Source organism: Panulirus ornatus, chromosome 15 (assembly GCF_036320965.1).
Source record: "Panulirus ornatus isolate Po-2019 chromosome 15, ASM3632096v1, whole genome shotgun sequence".
NCBI classification, from domain to species: Eukaryota; Metazoa; Arthropoda; class Malacostraca; order Decapoda; family Palinuridae; genus Panulirus; species Panulirus ornatus.
Window position 1 is genome coordinate 22,900,465 of NC_092238.1, and position 22,291 is coordinate 22,922,755.

The following is a 22,291-nucleotide window of genomic DNA, read 5'->3' on the forward strand; positions in this document are numbered from 1 at the left end:
AAACCACAGCTCCCTTTCCACATCCAGGCCCCACACAACTTTCCATGGTTTACCCCAGACGCTTCACATGCCCTGATTTAATCCATTGACAGCACGTCGACCCCGGTATGCCATATCGATCCAATTCACTCTATTCCTTGCCCGCCATTCACCCTCCTGCATGTTCAGGCCCCGATCACTCAAAATCTTTTTTACTCCATCTTTCCACCTCCAATTTGGTCTCCCTCTTCTCCTCGTTCCCTCCACCTCCGACACGTATATCCTCTTGGTCAATCTTTCCTCAATCATTCTCTCCATGTGACCAAACCATTTCAAAACACCCTCTTCTGCTCTCTCAACCACGCTCCTTTTATTTCCACACATCTCTCTTACCCTTACATTACTTACTCGATCAAACCACCTCACGCCACACATTGTCCTCAAACATCTCATTTCCAGCACATCCATCCTCCTGCACACAACTCTATCCATAGCCCACACCTTGCAACCATACAACATTGTTGGAACCACTATTCCTTCAAACATACCCATTTTTGCTTTCAGAGATAATGTTCTCGACTTCCACCCATTCCTCAATGCTCCCAGGATTTTCGCCCCCTCCCCCACCCTATGATTCATTTCCGCTTCCATGGTTCCATCCGCTGCCAGGACACTCCCAGATATCTAAAACACTTTACTTCCTACAGTTTTTCTCCATTCAAACTTACCTCCCAATTGACTTGACCCTCAACCCTACTGTACCTAATTACCTTGCTCTTATTCACATTTACCCTTAACTTTCTTCTTTCACACACTTTACCAAACTCAGTCACCAGCTTCTGCAGTTTCTCACATGAATCAGCCACCAGCGCTGTATCATCAGCGAACAACAACTGACTCACTTCCCAAGCTCTCTCATCCCCAACAGACTTCATATTTGCCCCTCTTTCCAAAACTCTTGCATTCATCTCCCTAACAACCCCATCCATAAACAAATTAAACAACCATGGAGACATCACACACCCCTACCGCAAACCTACATTCACTGAGAACCAATCACTTTTCTCTCTTCCTACACGTACACATGCCTTACATCCTCGATGAAAACTCTTCACTGCTTCTAACAACTTGCCTCCTACACCATATACTCTTAGTACCTTCCACAGAGCATCTCTATCAACTCTATCATATGCCTTCTCCAGATCCATAAATGCTACATACAAATCCATTTGCTTTTCTAAGTATTTCTCACATACATTCTTCAAAGCAAAAACCTGATCCACACATCCTCTACCACTTCTGAAACCACACTGCTCTTCCCCAATCTGATGCTCTGTACATGCCTTCACCCTCTCAATCATTACCCTCCCATACAATTTACCAGGAATACTCAACAAACTTATACCTCCGTAATTTGAGCACTCACTCTTATCCCCTTTGCCTTTGTACAATGGCACTATGCAAGCATTCTGCCAATCCTCAGGCACCTCACCATGAGTCATACATACATTAAATAACCTTACCAACCAGTCAACAATACAGTCATCCCCTTTCTTTTATAAATTCCACTGCAATACCATCCAAACCTGCTGCCTTGCCAGCTTTCATCTTCCGCAAAGCTTTTACTACTTCTTCTCTGTTTACCAAATCATTTTCCCTAACCCTCTCACTCTGCACACCACCTCAACCAAAACACCCTATATCTACCACTCTATCATCAAACACATTCAACAAACCTTCAAAATGCTCACTCCATCTCCTTCTCACATCACCACTACTTGTTATCACATCCCCATTAGCCCCCTTCACTGAAGTTCCCATTTGCGCCCTTGTCTTACGCACTTTATTTACCTCCTTCCAAAACATCTTTTTATTCTCCCTAAAATTTAATGATACTCTCTCAACCCTACTCTCATTTGCCCTCTTTTTCACCTCTTGCACCTTTCTCTTGACCTCCTGTCTCTTTCTTTTATACATCTCCCACTCATTTGCATTTTTGCCCTGCAAAAATCGTCCAAATGCCTCTCTCTTCTCTTTCACTAATAATCTTACTTCTTCATCTCACCACTCACTACCCTTTCTAATCAACCCACCTCCCATGCTTCTCATGCCACAAGCATCTTTTGCGCAAGCCATCACTGCTTCCCTAAATATATCCCATTCCTCCCCCACTCCCCTTACCTCCTTTGTTCTCACCTTTTTCCATTCTGTACTCAGTCTCTCCTGGTACTTCCTCACACAAGTCTCCTTCCCAAGCTCACTTACTCTCACCACCCTCTTCACCCCAACATTCTCTCATCTTTTCTGAAAACCCATACAAATCTTCACCTTCGCCTCCACGAGATAATGATCAGACATCCCTCCAGTTGCACCTCTCAGTACATTAACATCCATAAGTCTCTCTCGCGTGCCTGTCAATTTCCTTGCGAGGTAGCACTAGGAAACAGACGAAAGAATGGCCCAACCTACCCACATACACATGTATATACATACACGTCCACAAACGCAAATATACATACCTATACATCTCAACATATACATATAAATACACACACACACACAGACATATACATATATACACATGTACATAATTCATACTGTTTGCCTTTATTCATTCCCATCACCACCTCGCCACACATGAAATAACAACCCCCTCCCCCCTCATGTGTGCGAGGTAGCGCTAGGAAAAGACAACAAAGGCCCCATTTGTTCACACTCAATCTCTAGCTGTCATGTAATAATGCATCGAAACCACAGCTCCCTTTCCACATCCAGGCCCCACAGAACTTTCCATGGTTTACCCCAAGACGCTTCACATGCCCTGGTTCAATCCATTGACAACACGTCAACCCGGTATTTTAACTTTCTAAAAGGGGAAACAGAAGAAGGAGTCAAGCAGGGAGTGCTCATCCTCCTCGAAGGCTCAAATTGGGATGTCTAAATGTGTGTGGATGTAACCAAGATGAGAAAAAAGGAGAGATAGGTAGTTTGTTTGAGGAAAGGAACATGGATGTTTTGGCTCTGAGTGAAACGAAGCTCAAGGGTAAAGGGGAAGAGTGGTTTGGTAGCACTACTCCTGAAACAGGAGTTGTGGGAGTATGTGATAGAGTGTAAGAAAGTAAATTCTAGATTGATATGGGTAAAACTGAAAGTTGATGGAGAGAGATGGGTGATTAGTGTTGCATATGCACCAGGGCATGAGAAGAAAGATCATGAGAGGCAAATGTTTTGGGAGCAGCTGAATGAGTGTGTTAGTGGTTTTGATGCACAAGACTGGGTTATAGTGATGGGTGATTTGAATGCAAAGGTGAGTAATGTGGCAGTTGAGGGAATAACTGGTATACATGGGGTGTTCAGTGTTGTAAATGGAAATGGTGAAGAGCTTGTAGATTTATGTGCTGAAAAAGGACTGGTGATTGGGAATACCTGGTTTAAAAAGCGAGATATACATAGGTATACATATGTAAGTAGGAGAGATGGCCAGAGAGTGTTATTGGAATACGTGTTAATTGATAGGCGCGCGAGAGAGACTTTTGGATGTTAATGTGTTGAGAGGTGCAACTGGAGGGATGTCTGATCATTATCTTGTGGAGGTGAAGGTGAAGATATGTAGGGGTTTTCAGAAAAGAAGAGAGAATGTTGGGGTGAAGAGGGTGGTGAGAGTAAGTGAGCTTGGGAACGAGACTTGTGTGAGGAAGTACCAGGAGAGACTGAGTACAGAATGGAAAAAGGTGAGAACAAAGGAGGTAAGGGGAGTGGGGGAGGAATGGGATGTATTTAGGTAATCAGTGATGGCTTGCGCAAAAGATGCTTGTGGCATGAGAAGCGTGGGAGGTGGGTTGATTAGAAAGGGTAGTGAGTGGTGAGATGAAGAAGTAAGATTATTAGTGAAAGAGAAGAGAGAGGCATTTGGATGATTTTTGCATGGAAAAAATGCAAATGAGTGGGAGATATATAAAAGAAAGAGACAGGAGGTCAAGAGAAAGGTGCAAGAGGTGAAAAAGAGGGCAAATGAGAGTTGGGGTGAGAGAGTATCATCAAATTTTAGGGAGAATAAAAAGATGTTTGGAAGGAGGTAAATAAAGTGCGTAAGACAAGGGCGCAAATGGGAACTTCAATTAAGGGGGCTAAAGGGGAGGTGAAAACAAGTAGTGGTAATGTGAAAAGGAGATGGAGTGAGTATTTGAAGGTTTGTTGAATGTGTTTGATGATAGAGTGGTAGATATAGGGTGTTTTGGTTAAGGTGGTGTGCAAAGTGAGAGGGTTAGGGAAAATGATTTAGTAAACAGAGAAGAGGTAGAAAAAGCTTGGCAAAAGATGAAAGCCAGCAAGGCAGCAGGTTTGGATGGTATTGCAGTGGAATTTATTAAAAAAATGGGTGACTGTATTGTTGATTGGTTGGTAAGGTTATTTAATGTATGTATGATTCATGGTGAGGTGCCTGAGGATTGGCGGAATGCGTGCATAGTGCCATTGTACAAAGGCAAAGGGGATAAGAGTGAGTGCTCAAATTACGGAGGTATAAGTATGTTGAGTATTCCTGGTAAATTATATGGGAGGGTACTGATTGAGAGGGTGAAGGCATGTACATAGCATCAGATTGGGGAAGAGCAGTGTGGTTTCAGAAGTGGTAAAGGATGTGTGGATCAGGTGTTTGCTCTGAAGAACGTATGTGAGAAATACTTAGAAAAGCAAATGGATTTGTATGTAGCATTTATGGATCTGGAGAAGGCATGGATAGACTTGATAGAGATGCTCTGTGGAAGGTATTAAGAATATATGGTTGTTAGAAGCAGTGAAAAGTTTTTATCGAGGATGTAAGGCATGTGTACGTGTAGGAAGAGAGGAAAGTGATTGGTTCTCAGTGAATGTCGGTTTGCGGTAGGGGTGTGTGATGTCTCCATGGTTGTTTAATTTGTTTATGGATGGGGTTGTTAGGGAGGTGAATACAAAAGTTTTGGAAAGAGGGGCAAGTATGCAGTCTGTTGTGTCAGAGGTGGAGGGAACAGGGAGAAACAGGAGACCAAATTGGAGTTGGAAGGATGGAGTTAAAAAGATTTTGAGCGATTAGGGCTTAAACATATAAGAGGGTAAAAGGCATGCACAGAACTGAGTGAATTGGAATGATGTGGCATACCAGGGCTGATGTGCTGTCAATGGATTGAGCCAGGGCAGGTGAAAAGTCTGGGGTAAACCATGGAAATGTCTGTGGGGACTGCATGTGGATAGGGAGCTGTGGTTTCTGTGCGTGACACATGACAGTGAGAGACTGTGAACGAATGTGGCCTTTTATATCTTTTCCTGGCGCTACCTCGCTGGTAGGGGAGGGGGGAATGCTATTTCATGTGAGGCGGGTTGCCGACAGAAATGGATGAAGGCAGCTAGTATGAAAATGTACATGTGTATATATGTATATGTCTGTGTATGTATATGTTATGTATATGTCGAAAAGTATATGCATTTATATGTGTGCGTATGGGCGCTTATGTATACACGTGTGCATGGGTGCATTGGGCCATTCCTTTTCTGTTTCCTTGCACTACCTCACTGATGTGGGAAACAGCGATTAAGTATAAGTATATTATTTATTTATCTATTACACTTTGTCACTGTCTCCCGCATTAGCAAGGTAGTGCAAGGAAACAGACGAAGGCATGGCCCAACCCACCCACATACAAATGTATATACATACACATCCACACACGCACATATACATACTCATATATTTCAATGTATACATAGACATATACATATATACACATGTACATAATTCATATTTGCTGCCTTTATTCATTCCCATCGCCACCCCACTATACATGAAATGACAACTCCCTCCCCACGCATGCGCGTGAGGTAGCACTAAGAAAAGACAACAAAGGCCACATTCGTTCACACTCAGTCTCTAGCTGTCACGTATAATGCACCAAAACCACAGCTCCCTTTCCACATGCAGGCCCCTCAAAACTTTCCAAGGTTTACCCCAGATGCTTCACATGCCCTGGTTCAATCCACTGACAGCACGTTGACCCCGGTATACCACATTGTTCCAATTCACTCTATTCCTTGCATGCCTTTCACCCTCCTGTATGTTCAGTTCCCGATTGCTCAAAATCTTTTTCACTCCATCCTTCCACCTCCAATTTGGTCTACCACTTCTCCTCGTTCCCTCCACCTCTGACACAGATAGCCTCTTTGCCAATCTTTCCTCACTCACTCTCTCAATGTGAACAAACCATTTCAATACACCCTCTTCTGCTCTCACAACCACACTCTTTTTTTTTTCCAAGCTCACTTACCCTCACCACTCTCTTCTCCCCAACATTCTTTTTTCCTTTCTGAATACCCCTACAAGTCTTCAACTTCGCCTCCAAAAGATAGTGATCAGATATCCCTCCAGCTGCCCCTCTCAGCACATTAAAATCCAAAAGTCTCCTTTCACATGCCTATCAATTAACACGTGATTCAATAACGCCCTCTGGCCATCTCTCCTACTCACATACATACAATTATGAATATCTCTCTTTTTAAACCAGGTATTCCCAATCACCAGTCCTTTTTCAACACACAAATCTACAAGCTATTCACCATTTCCATTTACAACACTGAACACCCCATGTACACCAATTATACCCTCAACTGCCACATTAATCACCTTTGCATTTAAATCACCCATCACTATAACCCGGTCTCAAGCATCAAAGCTGCTAACACACTCACTCAGCTGCTCCTAAAACACTTGCCTCTCATGACCTTTCTTCTCATGACCAGGTGCATAGGCACAATAATCACCCATCTCTCTCCATCCACTTTCAGTTTTACCCATATCAATCTAGAGTTTACTTTCTTACACTTTATCACATACTCCCAAAACTCCTGCTTCAGGTGGAGTGCTACTTCTTCCTTTGCTCTTGTCCTCTCACCAACCCTTGACTTTACTCCCAAGACATTCCCAAACAACTCTTCCCTTTTACCCTTGAGCTTCGTTTCACTCAGAGCCAAAACATCCAAGTCCCTTTCCTCAAACTTACTACTTGTCTCTCCTTTTTTCTCATCTTGGTTATATCCACACACATTTAGACACCTCAATCTGAGCCTTTGAGGATTATGAGAACTCCCTGCAAGACTCCTTCTTCTGTTTCCTCTTTTAGAAATTTAAATACAAGTTTAAATGAATACAAATATAAATACAAAGGTAAATGAATAAACTAAAATTTACTCACCTGCATTCTTTGTAGCAATCCAAAAGTTGTTTCATGACAGCTGTTGTTTGCAGGGCTGGATTCTGTGTAAAGATTTCTTCAAGGCGACTCATGGCTATCCTGGCCTTTTCAATGTTAGCCACCAATCTGGTTTTGAGCAATCCTTCACTTTCACTTTCACTCTCTCTGTTTTTGAAATTCTTACTATTAGCAACAGCCTACTATATGAGAAAGAAAACAAAAGCCAGAGCAATCTGCAAAACTATATCATGAATGAAGCAAAACAGTAAAGCAAAATACCATATTTTCTATTTATCTATAATAACCTTGGACTTTTTTCTAAAAAAAAGTCTTGGTGGTACCCAGAAATTCTTTCCTGAGGCTTCTGCAGGCCAAGTCTGTGCTACTTCCAGTTGCAAGAAAATGTGGACTCCTCAGGAATAAGAAATTCTTTGATGAGTCTGTACTCCCGAATACACAGCCATGCCTCTTCGTTTGTGGTGTAACATTTTGCAGGCTGAGTCTTGTAACAGTGCATTGCAGTATAACAAACAGGTGATCTTGAGAAAATCTATTTCTTCAAAAAGCAAAAGACTTTGGGATATGATGAAACTAGCGAGACAGTTGGTAAATGGGGGACTGCATGGAGTTGTCCCCCTACCCCATATATCCTTAATACATCCCACAAAGTATTCCACTCAACTCAGACACTTTCTCCAGATCCAAAGCATACAACCTCTTAACTTTCACTTAATACTTTTCCATGGTCATCTTAACCACAAAAACCTGATCCATATAACCCCTACCTCTCCTAAAACCCCCTTGTTCCTCACTTATTCTGCATTCAGTCACTATTATCACTCTATCAATCTACATTCTTGCATACACTTTTCCCAGTATACTCAAAAGACTTATTCCCCTATAATTGCCACCTTCCCCTTTGAATAAAGGAACAATAATAGCTTTCACCTAACCCTCAGGCACAACCTTGTTTCCATGCTAAATCACACAAGTGAATATGCACCCACTCTACCATACTTTCCCTTCCATACTTCATTTCGGCCATAATCCCAAATACTTAAGGAGCCTTTCCAACCTTCAGCCTCTTTATTGCTCTTCTTACCTCCCTTTTTGTGACTGGCCCCTGCATCCTCTTCCTTCCATCATCCATACCCATGCATGTAACAACTATTGCCTCCCATTCTACCACATTCATCAGTTTTTCTAAGTACTCTTTCTATCTTCTTTCCACTTCCTCCTTTTGACTCAGCAACTCCTCTTCCCTACTTCTCACTTTAACATTTCCACTCTTACATCAAACCTCTTTCCTTTTTCTCCTCCTCCTAGTATAATTTCTTATCATCCCAAAACTTTTCATATAACTGTCTTCCAAAATCTTCATCAGCTCTTTGCTTTCCTCTACCAGCTTCTTAACATTCCACTCACATAACTTGTATTCTTCTATCCTTTGCTGAATGGCCACTAGTACACTCCTGTCACGCAATGTAACATATGCCTTTTTCTTCTCTTCCATGGCATTTCTAATCTCTCCCATCCACCATGCACTGCCCTTTTTTATTCCCACACCTCACAACCATGTATCTAACTACTAATTCTACAATCTTTAATAGAATTCCTTTAAACATTTCAAACACCTCCTTCACACAAGACTGCATCACTACATTCATTGCATTTCCAATATAGCTTTCAGTAACATTCTTTTGATACTCCTCCCTGCATTTTTTCTTATTCATCTTATCACTTGCCAACACTTTCACCTCTCCATTCTTCTTTACACCATACCTCCACTTCTGCCTGATCCTCACCCCCATAACTGCAAAATGGTCAGAGTCCACAAAGAATCCTATCACAGCTCTAACATCTAGCTTGGTCTTTCTCAATCTTTCATCCACTGCCACATAGTCAATCAAAGTCTTTTGCTCTTCTATTCCATCATCCCTCATCCATGTATATCTGTAGATCATCTTGAGCTGAAAAAAGGTGTAAGCAGAGAAAAAAACCCTCTCTACACAAACATTCACAAAATAAATTCTATTCTCATTTACTCCAGGCACTCCCCATTCGCCAACTATCTCACAATTTCATCACATCCCACTTTCGCACTCATATCATCCATTACAACCACATTTCTCTCATTCGCATTCATATCACCCACTACAACCACAATCCTTTCATTCTCAAAAATGTTTCTACACTTCATTCAAATTTCTCCAGAAACACTTCATTACATCCTTACCCTGTACATATTCACAGGCCTATATACCCCTAACTATGCATATTTCACAATTCCAATCTCCTTTTACCCACATTATTCTTGATCCATTCCATCCATGCTCTCTAATACCCTTCCACACTCTCTGTGATAGGAGAATTAAACATCCTTCTTTCCCCTCATCCCTAATACTTTTCACTCATTCCTGTCCATATCACTCCTTACACACCCTCCCATAACTTGCATTTATCATTTTCACTCCATGCACCCTGCACAAGGATCTGGCTTTCCCCATCCCCAGCACATCCAAGCTACCACTTTTAAACTCTTCCACAAGCTCCCTCACTTTACTCTCACAAGTCATCCCATTCACATTCAGCATCATCACCTTAATCGCTCATCTCTCTTTTACACCTTGGCATAACTGGTTGAGTCCAGTGCCACTTCTCAGCCTTATATGCCTCACCCCTGAAGGGCCATTTGCAGAAGGCAACTCCAGTACAACATTTCCAGAGGCAGAGAGGCTCCAAAATTGTCCAAAAAAATAAAGTCTCAGCACACATCGGGTGTTTTTCTCATTCAAAAGGATTGCCCTGATGGAGTTAGCAATGCCTCCTCCTTTAGTGCCACCCCTAAGGGTCACCACAAGAAGGCAGGGTGAAACTTAGATACTCTAAAAAACTAGAGTATCCCCTTGAAGTGCTGAAACTTGACAACTTTCCCCAATTTTGAGCCTATTCACAGTAGCAGCACCTCCTAACCTCATTGGTTATGATACTGCCAATGCACAAAGCTAGATGGAATGAATAAAGAAATGAGGAGATGTATGAGAAATGTGGTAGGGGAGGGAATGCAAAGGGAATGAATTGTGGAGTGGTAGAGTGGGTGAAATGTAATACTTTGGGATGGTCTGGGAATATTAAAAGAATGGAAGATGGGGAGTTCCCAACAAGAGTGTAAGATAGTATAAAATACAGGGGATGGTGCAAGAGGAAGACCAGCAATGACATGGGGAAACAAAGTTGAAGAGTAATCAAGGGATGGAAATAGTGGAAAAATGCAAGGAATGGTGTATGCAAGGGAGGTATGTTAGGACAGGGATAAGTAGAGACTATTTTGCCATGGCCACCCCCTGGATGGGTGTTCCCAGAGGGAAAAGTCGTCAGAGATATAGATAGATAGAGGAGTAAGTATGGAAGTGAAGAAAGGATTAAGGGACAGCATAGGCCTACCAACCATGACTTATGAAGTTGAAATATGGATACGGGGTAAGTCACAGAGGTCAAGAATCCAAGCTGAGAAAATGAGTTATATGAGGGAAGCATGTGGAATGACTAGATGGAATGAAGAAAGTAATGAGGAGATGTATAAGAGACATGGTATGGCAGGGAATGCTAAGGGAATAAATTGTGGAGTGTTAAAGTGAAACATAATACTTTGAGGTGGATTGGACATGTGGAAAGAATGCAAGACAGGGTGTTAACAAGGAGAGCATATAATAGTGCAATTACAGGATTGGTATGATAGGAAGACCACCTGTAATATGGGGAAATACAGTAGAAAAGTACTGGAGAAAGAGAAATGGGGAAGAATGTGTGGAATGATGTATGTGAGGGAGGCATGAAAGGACAGGAATAAGAGGAGACTCTTTTACTGAAACCATCCTCTTGGTAGGAGTTCCTGAAGGGAGCAAGTGACAAAAATACAGAATGACAAATAGCAAAACACTGAGAATCTAAAAAAGTAAAAATTCAAAAGAGAATAAGAAAAATTTCACAGACAAAAACAATTTGAATTTAGTGCTCTATAGTTCTGTAATTAACTTGAATTTAGTGCTCCATAGTTCTGTAATTAACATCTTTCCATACCATGCACTGAGCCACTAAACTCCTTTCCCATAGACAAGCACTGAATATTAGGAAATTGCTTACATATCTGCATTACACCAAATATGAAATAATTCACTACATCCATGAGAAACCTGGCATTCCAGAAGCACTCATTGGATGTTATATCCTTTCCACCATCATTTACTTCAAAAGGGAATCTAGTAACACTTACAATATATATGAAACTAAAGATTTTACACTACAATATGTGTGACAATAAAGATTTTACACTATCTTGATGGTGATGTAACTGTATGAAAATAAAGATTTTACACTATTTTGATACTGTTCATGCAACAGGCAAGCTTGTTCATATCAGAACCACTACAGTAATCCATGAGTTAACCCTTAAACTGAGGCTACTTAAAAATATGGCTACCAATGCATACAAATAAAAAATATGTTAAAAATCTCTTAAAACTTATCTTATTCTTATGAATCAAATATGTGCATGTCAAGAGATAAAAATGAGAAAAAATCTTATATTTACCCTTGTCATACCTAAAATGTAACTATCATAAAGACACTGCCAATTACTTTCTACTCAACTGCCATGCATTCTCTGCACATAGACACATGCAACATCACAACACTTTATTATCTATGGTCCTGTCTAATGATGTGGCTCGCCTCCTGAGCACTGTAGGAGCCTCATAAAGACAGATAACACTCCTGGGGCACAATCTAATTAAGCTGAAGGAATAGACAGCAGGAGGATGAACACATACATGAATTTATCAGTCTGAGGATGAACTATAAAACAAAAATAGTTGATATCATTAAACAACAGCATAACAATGTGAAGTCAAAATCAATACAAGATGACTAGTTGATGTGGTTGGTGCTGCTACATAATATATGAATGAAGAGAAAAAAAATACTGAGCAAGAAATAAGAATTCATATGAGACAGGTCAATGATGAAGTAATGTGAGGTCAAGAATTTTCAAGTGAAGAGCTTTCAGCATAACAGTAGCACTTACTCTGCAATAACTGAATGTTCACTTTCAGTCTCCCAGGATTCATCTGAGGCAGTATCATCCCATAGTTCTCCATCATCTGAGTCATACTCTCCAACCTTGTAAAGATCTTGGGGGTAACAAACTGACTTTTGTCCATCCACCCACCAAACACTCACCTGAATCAGGATTTTCACTTAGGTTGAGTGCACTTGCATAAGTATGTCTTTAGCAGTAAATAAAGTAAAAAATTCAATATAATATTCATAAAAATCATTTACAGAACTAAATGCACATGCATCTATTATTGTTTATCATCACTAAAATGAAACTTTTTCTGGAGTATACACACTTTTACACACTTCTTTCTGCGTCTTTCTTGCTTGCTTCTTCCCACATAATCAAGGTAGCAGGAACTAATGAAAAAAGGCCCCAGTCACTCATATCCTTTCTCTGATTGTCATGTGCAATACACCAAAACTACAACATCCTATCCACAACCTGGCCCCAAAGACCCTTCCGAGATTTTAACCTGGCTACTTCATATGCCCTGGTTTAGGTACCTACACTGACATGTTGACCCCTGTATACCACAGTACTCCAATTCACACTATCCTCTGTACACCTTTCACTCTCCAACATGTTAAGGCCCCAAACACTATAAATATGTTTCATTCCATCCTTTCATCTCCAATTTGGGTTTCCCCTTCTTGTCCCCTCCACTTCTGAAACAAGTAATTTCTTTGTCAAATTCTCTTCCATCATTCTTTCCTTACGTCCAGACCATTTCAGTACACCCTCTTCAGCTCTCTCAACCACATTCATCTTATTATCACACCACTCTCTTATCCTTTTATTACATACTAAATCAAATCATTTCACAACATATTGTCCTAAGGCATTTCAATCCTAACACATTCCCCACCTCTGAACAGTCTCATCTACAGCCCTTGCCTTGCAACCATACAACATTGCTGGGATTATTATATCTTCAAACATACCCATGTTTACCCTCCCAAATGATAATCTCTTCCTAAACATTCCTCAGTGCTCCAAAAACCTTTATCCCCTTACGCACCTTATGACTCATTTCCACTCCCATTCACAGAAATGTCCAATACCTGGTAACTAAACACTTCACTTCTTCCAAATTCTCTCCATTCAAAATTGCATCCAAAATAACCTGTCCCTCTGCAGTGCTAAACCTCATAAACTTGCTTTTATTCATATTCACACTCAACTTCCTTCTTCACACACTCTCCCAAAGTGAGACACCAACTTATTTCGTTTTTCAAATCTGCTATCAGTACTGTGTCGTCAGCAAACAACAGCTGACACTTCCTAGGCCCTCTCACCCCATACAGACTTCACACTCTCCCCTTTCTCCCAGACCCTTGCATTACAAACATTTTTTTTTTTTTTTTTTTTATACTTTGTCGCTGTCTCCCGCGTTTGCGAGGTAGCGCAAGGAAACAGACGAAAGAAATGGCCCAACCCCCCCATACACATGTATATACATACGTCCACACACGCAAATATACATACCTACACAGCTTTCCATGGTTTACCCCAGACGCTTCACATGCCTTGATTCAATCCACTGACAGCACGTCAACCCCGGTATACCACATCGCTCCAATTCACTCTATTCCTTGCCCTCCTTTCACCCTCCTGCATGTTCAGGCCCCGATCACACAAAATCTTTTTCACTCCATCTTTCCACCTCCAATTTGGTCTCCCTCTTCTCCTCGTTCCCTCCACCTCCGACACATATATCTTCTTGGTCAATCTTTCCTCACTCATTCTCTCCATGTGCCCAAACCACTTCAAAACACCCTCTTCTGCTCTCTCAACCACGCTCTTTTTATTTCCACACATCTCTCTTACCCTTACGTTACTCACTCGATCAAACCACCTCACACCACACATTGTCCTCAAACATCTCATTTCCAGCACATCCATCCTCCTGCGCACAACTCTATCCATAGCCCACGCCTCGCAACCATACAACATTGTTGGAACCACTATTCCTTCAAACATACACATTTTTGCTTTCCGAGATAATGTTCTCGACTTCCACACATTCTTCAAGGCCCCAGAACTTTCGCCCCCTCCCCCACCCTATGATCCACTTCCGCTTCCATGGTTCCATCCGCTGCCAGATCCACTCCCAGATATCTAAAACACTTCACTTCCTCCAGTTTTTCTCCATTCAAACTCACCTCCCAATTGACTTGACCCTCAACCCTACTGTACCTAATAACCTTGCTCTTATTCACATTTACTCTTAACTTTCTTCTTCCATACACTTTACCAAACTCAGTCACCAGCTTCTGCAGTTTCTCACATGAATCAGCCACCAGCGCTGTATCATCAGCTAACAACAACTGACTCCCTTCCCAAGCTCTCTCATCCCCAACAGACTTCATACTTGCCCCTCTTTCCAAAACTCTTGCATTTACCTCCCTAACAACCCCATCCATAAACAAATTAAACAACCATGGAGACATCACACACCCCTGCCGCAAACCTACATTCACTGAGAACCAATCACTTTCCTCTCTTCCTACACGTACACATGCCTTACATCCTCGATAAAAACTTTTCACTGCTTCTAACAACTTTCCTCCCACACCATATATTCTTAATACCTTCCACAGAGCATCTCTATCAACTCTATCATATGCCTTCTCCAGATCCATAAATGCTACATACAAATCCATTTGCTTTTCTAAGTATTTCTCACATACATTCTTCAAAGCAAACACCTGATCCACACATCCTCTACCACTTCTGAAACCACACTGCTCTTCCCCAATCTGATGCTCTGTACATGCCTTCACCCTCTCAATCAATACCCTCCCATATAATTTACCAGGAATACTCAACAAACTTATACCTCTGTAATTTGAGCATTCACTCTTATCCCCTTTGCCTTTGTACAATGGCACTATGCACGCATTCCGCCAATCCTCAGGCACCTCACCATGAGTCATACATACATTAAATAACCTTACCAACCAGTCAACAATACAGTCACCCCCTTTTTTAATAAATTCCACTGCAATACCATCCAAACCTGCTGCCTTGCCGGCTTTCATCTTCCGCAAAGCTTTCACTACCTCTTCTCTGTTTACCAAATCATTTTCCCTAACCCTCTCACTTTGCACACCACCTCGCCCAAAACACCCTATATCTGCCACTCTATCATCAAACACATTCAACAAACCTTCAAAATACTCACTCCATCTCCTTCTCACATCACCACTACTTGTTATCACCTCCCCATTTGCGCCCTTCACTGAAGTTCCCATTTGCTCCCTTGTCTTACGCACTTTATTTACCTCCTTCCAGAACATCTTTTTATTCTCCCTAAAATTTAATGATACTCTCTCACCCCAACTCTCATTTGCCCTTTTTTTCACCTCTTGCACCTTTCTCTTGACCTCCTGTCTCTTTCTTTTATACATCTCCCACTCAATTGCATTTTTTCCCTGCAAAAATCGTCCAAATGCCTCTCTCTTCTCTTTCACTAATACTCTTACTTCTTCATCCCACCACTCACTACCCTTTCTAATCAACCCACCTCCCACTCTTCTCATGCCACAAGCATCTTTTGCGCAATCCATCACTGATTCCCTAAATACATCCCATTCCTCCCCCACTCCCCTTGCTTCCATTGTTCTCACCTTTTTCCATTCTGTACTCAGTCTCTCCTGGTACTTCCTCACACAGGTCTCCTTCTCAAGCTCACTTACTCTCACCACCCTCTTCACCCCAACATTCACTCTTCTTTTCTGAAAACCCATACAGATCTTCACCTTAGCCTCCACAAGATAATGATCAGACATCCCTCCAGTTGCACCTCTCAGCACATTAACATCCAAAAGTCTCTCTTTCGCACGCCTGTCAATTAACACGTAATCCAATAACGCTCTCTGGCCATCTCTCCTACTTACATAAGTATACTTATGTATATCTCGCTTTTTAAACCAGGTATTCCCAATCATCAGTCCTTTTTCAGCACATAAATCTACAAGCTCTTCACCATTTCCATTTACAACACTGAACACCCCATGTATACCAATTATTCCCTCAACTGCCACATTACTCACCTTTGCATTCAAATCACCCATCACTATAACCCGGTCTCGTGCATCAAAACCACTAACACACTCATTCAGCTGCTCCCAAAACACTTGCCTCTCTTGATCTTTCTTCTCATGCCCAGGTGCATATGCACCAATAATCACCCACCTCTCTCCATCAACTTTCAGTTTTACCCATATTAATCGAGAATTTACTTTCTTACACTCTATCACATACTCCCACAACTCCTGTTTCAGGAGTATTGCTACTCCTTCCCTTGCTCTTGTCCTCTCACTAACCCCTGACTTTACTCCCCAGACATTCCCAAACCACTCTTCCCCTTTACCCTTGAGCTTCGTTTCACTCAGAGCCAAAATATCCAGGTTCCTTTCCTCAAACATATTACCTATCTCTCCTTTTTTCACATCTTGGTTACATCCACACACATTTAGGCACCCCACTCTGAGCCTTCAAGGAGGATGAGCACTCCCCGCGTGACTCCTTCTTCTGTTTCCCATTTTAGAAAGTTAATACAAGGAGGGGAGGATTTCTGACCCCCGCTCCCGTCCCCTCTAGTCGCTTTCTACGACACGCGAGGAATACGTGGGAAGTATTCTTTCACCCCTATCCCCAGGGATAATATACATATATATATACATATACACATACACACACATACACATACATACGCACATATACACACACACACACACATACATATATATACATATGAAAAATGTAAGAAACATATGATGATAAACTATGAATCTTCAATATGATTGTGAGCCAAATTCCACATACAGCATCATCAAGGACTGAATATGAAGTATATATATAGACTTGAAGTATAGATTAATATATTTCAGAATGAAATCAAAACAAAACAACTTAAGAACCTACTTCTCCAGTTGGAAAGTTGTCAAGCACCTGCCCAGTGAAACAAGTCTGATTCTCCTCAAAATTGGCAACCCGTATGACAACTGAGCCAGGGCGATAACGAAAGTCTGGGTGGTCACGTAAATCATACACACTCATTTCTTGCTCACAAAGATACTGAGGTCTGAAAGTGTAAATGTACTTACAATGAACAAATATGTAAATCTGAAACAAACGAAAAAAAATAATTTCACCATAAGCTCTGTAAACTAACACTTATGATGCTTTTAGTATTTCCATCAATTATTGTACTATTCATTCTTAAGTCTACAACATCAAGGAGTTCTCCATGACCAATAAGAGGGGCATTCCATGGAACACTTTGTGTTGCCTGCACTGCACCACAGGTATTGAGAGGGAAGCAAGAGCAGCACAGGTATTGCAAAGGAAATAAGTCATTGTGGAAGGTCTTAAGAATGTATGGCATAGAAGGTAAGCTGCTAGAAGCTGTGAGAAGTTTTTATCAAGGATGTAATGCATGTATATGAATAGGAACATAGAAGAGTGAGTGGTTTAAAGTAAAGGTTGGTCTGCAGCAGGGAATGAGATGTCGCCATGGTTAGGTTGATTTGTTTATGGGTGAAATGGTGATGCAGGTAAATTCAAGAGTCTTGGAGAGAGACTTGAGTATGCAGTCTATGGGTGATGAGAGGGCCTGAGAAGTGAGTCAGTTGTTGTTCGCTGATGATACAACACTACTGGCAGATTTGAGATAGAAACTGAAAAAGTCGGAGATTGAATTTGAAAGAAAGGGTGACAAGAAAAAGTTGAGGGTGAATGTAAACAAAAGCAAGGTTATTTGGTTCAGCTGGTTTTAGGAACAAGTTAGTTGTTATGTATGCCTGAAAGGAGAAAAACCTGGAGGAAGTGAATTATTTCAGATATCTGGGAAAGGACATGGGAGTGAATGAAACCATGGAAGTGGAAGTGAGTCATAGGGTGGGGGAGGGGGCATAAGTTCTGGAAGTACTGAAGAATTCATGGAAAGAGAGAATGCTATCTGGGAAGGCAAAAAATGGTTATGTTTGAGGGAACTGTAGTTCCAATATCATATGGTTGCGAGGCATGGGCTATAGATAGGGTTGTATGAAGTAGGGTGGGTGTGTGGGAAATGAAATGTTTGAGGACAATATGTGGTGTGAGATGGTTTGGTCGAGTAAGTAACGAAAGCGTAAGAGAGATGTGAGGTAATAAAAAGAGTGTGGCTGAGAAAGCAGAAGAGAGTGTGTTGAAATGGTTTGGACATAGGGAGAGAATGAGTGAGGAAAGGTTGACAAAGAGGATATGTAAGCAGAAGTACAGGGAACAAGGAGAACAGTGAGATTGAATTGGAGATGGAAGAATAATGGACTGAAAAAGATTTTGAGCCACTGGGGTCTGAACAAGCAGGAAGGTGAAAGGCATGCATGCATGCAATAGAGGTAACTGGAACGATGTGGTATACTGGGGTACTGGGGTCAACATGCTGTCAACGGCCAGAACCAGGGCATGTGAATCATCTGGGGTAAACTATGGAAATGTCTGTGGGGCCTGGATGTGGATAGGGAGAACACAAAAGGCTTCTCCTCACCCTACACACTGTCCTCAAACACTTCATTTCCAGCACACTTAACATCCCTTCAATGGTTCTTCCCGACCCATGCCCCACACCCATACAACATTGCTGGTACTACTATACCACTGAATATACCCATCTTCACTTCAACTGATACTAACCTCTCCTTCCACATGTTTCTTAAAGCACAAAGGATGTTTACCCCATCAACCACTCTGACTCACTTCTGTAGCCTTGGTGCCATCTGCTGCTATATCCACACCTAGGTATCTCAAGCAATCCACTTTTTCCAGTTACTCCTCACTCAAACTGACACTCCAATTGATCTGTCCCTCTCTTCCAATATACCTCATAATCTTGCTTTTACCCATGTTCACTCTTGGCTTTCTCCTTCCACAAGCCACCCATGTCCATGTCATCGAGAAAGAGATTTAATTCAGTTTTCTTTTGTATTTTGAAAACCAAAATATCTTCAATGATATTTAATAAATGGGGTAAATGTTATGTCATAAAATACACAATATTGTAGCAGAAAATACACAATATTGTAGCAGAAAATACAAGAATAAATGTAAGATGAAATCCCAGAATACATACATCACAAAACACTAAAATATGTAACAAATTGTAACAAAATTCAGTACATATTATGCAAGCAATTAGTGCCTTGTCCATCCAACTTCTTTGTCAGTGGTGTCATGCAGCCTCTAAAGGCAACAATGCTACATGATTGTATGTGCACTGTTGTTTCCATCTAATGAACCAACGGTTTCTTGTGTGATTCAGCAGTTGTCGCAAGGTCCTTTCTCAAACTGGTTCCAAGCAATGAACACATTACCCCATATATTCTCTATTGCTTTGAGGTCGCAACCCTTGGTGGGCCAAAGGAGAAGACTCATGTTCCTTTACTCTCAGAAACACCACTTCACAACCCCAGCAGTATGCACAGGCCAACTGTCCTGTATGAAGACAACTGTTTCTGGGTATGGGAGAGCATAAGCATGGACAGTGAGAAGTATGAACCCCCTAGGATTTCTAAACACCGATTGTCATTAAGCCTTCCCTCAATTTCGTTCAACTCAGCTATACTGTGCAGATGGATCCATCTTCACGAGTCACAAGTGATGTAGCCACTTCTTGTGTCCTCATATATATTACTGCACTCGTATCTGATTGAAAGATTATAACGAACATGTTACACTAAATGGGTCTAAATAGTTATTGGTGTAAAATTCATAATAATTTCATATATCTTTTGTGTAACATTCTAAATAATTTCATTATATATCACATAAGGAAAAATGATCAAATCAGTAGTTAAAAACTTTACATACCACACATTATTTCTCCAACACTGTAGTTTATCATGAGAAGTCAAGCAGGTATTCTCATCCTTCATCCACATGCTCTTCTGCAAACCCTGATGAGCCTTACAGTGTCATTCTAGCAGAAACTCTTTTTTAGTGGGCATTCTATGATGAATCCCAGCAGAATGAAATTGACTTGTTACTGTTTTTTGACATCATGCCTAAATCTATAATTCTTCTCTTCTTTCTACTGCAGTTATTACTGGATTTACATCTGCAGGTTCCTTCATGTATTCATCTTGTTCCTCACTTGCTTTCTTTGGAGAGCACAATCTGGCCCAATCCTGAAGCTCACCCTTCTCCTCCCATCTCTTTAACCATTTCAGTTACAAATAGGATGCTCTCCCTCAATCCCACAATTCTCCCTCATTTGAGTAATTCTAGCATGATAATGATCCATTGTGTCAGTCTGGCAGGTGGTGTGCGTGTGTGGCACCATGGACCAGAAGCCTCGTCTACACCTTGAATTGACATCACTTCCTCAAACACTGACATTTGTATATAATTTTCTATATTCATATTTTCCTTTCAATGGTGTCCTGTGTCTTTTCTTTTCACCCCTATACATATTTCAAAATAAAATATTTTTCAGTATCAAGATACTGATAAAATAAAATACATGTGTATGTGGGTGGGTTGGGCCATTCTTTCATCTGTTTCCTTGCGCTACCTCGCTAACACGGGAGACAGCGACAAAGCAAAATAAATAATAAATATAAATACAATTGGATACATTCTTCAAATGTATGTGAGAAATACTTAGAAAAGCAAAGGGATTTGCATGTAGCATTTATGGATCTGGAGAAGGCATATGATAGAGTTGATAGAGATGCTCTGTGGAAGGTATTGAGAATATATGGAGTGGGAGGCAAGTTGTTAGAAGCAGTGAAAAGTTTTTATCGAGGATGTAAGGCATGTGTACGTGTAGGAAGAGAGGAAAGTGATTGGTTCTCAGTGAATGTAGGTTTGCGGCAAGGGTGTGTGATGTCTCCACAGTTGTTTAATTTGTTTATGGATGGGGTTGTTAGGGAGGTGAATGCAAGAGTTTTGGAAAGAGGGGCAAGTATGCAGTCTGTTGGGGATGAGAGAGCTTGGGAAGTGAGTCAGTTGCTGTTCGCTGATGATACAGCACTGGTGGCTGATTCATGTGAGAAACTGCAGAAGCTGGTGACTGAGTTTGGTAAAGTGTGTGAAAGAGGAAAGCTGAGTGTAAATGTGAATAAGAGCAAGGTTATTAGGTACAGTAGGGTTGAGGGTCAAGTCAATTGGGAGGTAAGTTTGAATGGAGAAAAACTGGAGGAAGTAAAGTGTTTTAGATATCTGGGAGTGGATCTGGCAGCAGATGGAACTATGGAAGCGAAAGTGAATCATAGGGTGGGGGAGGGGGCGAAAATTCTGGGAGCATTGAAGAATGTTTGGAAGTCGAGAACATTATCTTGGAAAGCAAAAATGGGTATGTTTGAAGGAATAGTGGTTCCAACAATGTTGTATGGTTGCGAGGCATGGGCTATGGATAGAGTTGTGCGCAGGAGGGTGGATGTGCTGGAAATGAGATGTTTGAGGACAATATGTGGCATGAGGTGGTTTGATCAAGTAAGTAATGAAAGGGTAAGAGAGATGTGTGGTAATATAAAGAGTGTGGTTGAGAGAGCAGAAGAGGGTGTTTTGAAATGGTTTGGTCACATGGAGAGAATGAGTGAGGAAAGATTGACCAAGAGGATATATATGTCAGAGGTGGAGGGAATGAGGAGAAGTGGGAGACCAAATTGGAGGTGGAAAGATGGAGTGAAAAAGATTTTGAGTGATCGGGGCCTGAACATGCAGGAGGGTGAAAGGCGTGCAAGGAATAGAGTGAATTGGAACGATATGGTATACTGGGGTCGACGTGCTGTCAATGGATTGAACCAGGGCATGTGAAGCGTCTGGGGCAAACCATGGAAAGTTCTGTGGGGCCTGGATGTGGAAAGGGAGCTGTGGTTTTGGTGCATTATTACATGACAACTAGAGACTGAGTGTGAACAAATGGGGCCTTTGTTGTCTTTTCCTAGCGCTACCTCGCACACATGAGAGGGGAGGGGGTTGTTAT

At 41.4% G+C, this 22,291-nt stretch overlaps 1 protein-coding gene across 5 annotated transcripts in view; it reads right to left on the reverse strand.

Moving 5' to 3' along the window:
* Window positions 1-22,291, reverse strand: part of LOC139753747 ((E3-independent) E2 ubiquitin-conjugating enzyme UBE2O) — a 455,778-nt gene that overhangs the window by 235,519 nt on the left and 197,968 nt on the right. For all 5 annotated transcript variants that reach the window (XM_071670555.1, XM_071670557.1, XM_071670558.1 and 2 more), the window contains 3 exons: window positions 17,248-17,407; window positions 12,283-12,437; window positions 7,200-7,364 (listed from right to left, as the gene is read on the reverse strand). In XM_071670555.1, coding sequence (XP_071526656.1) covers window positions 7,200-7,364; window positions 12,283-12,437; window positions 17,248-17,407 — 480 coding nt within the window. The remainder of the gene's footprint in view (window positions 1-7,199; window positions 7,365-12,282; window positions 12,438-17,247; window positions 17,408-22,291) is intronic.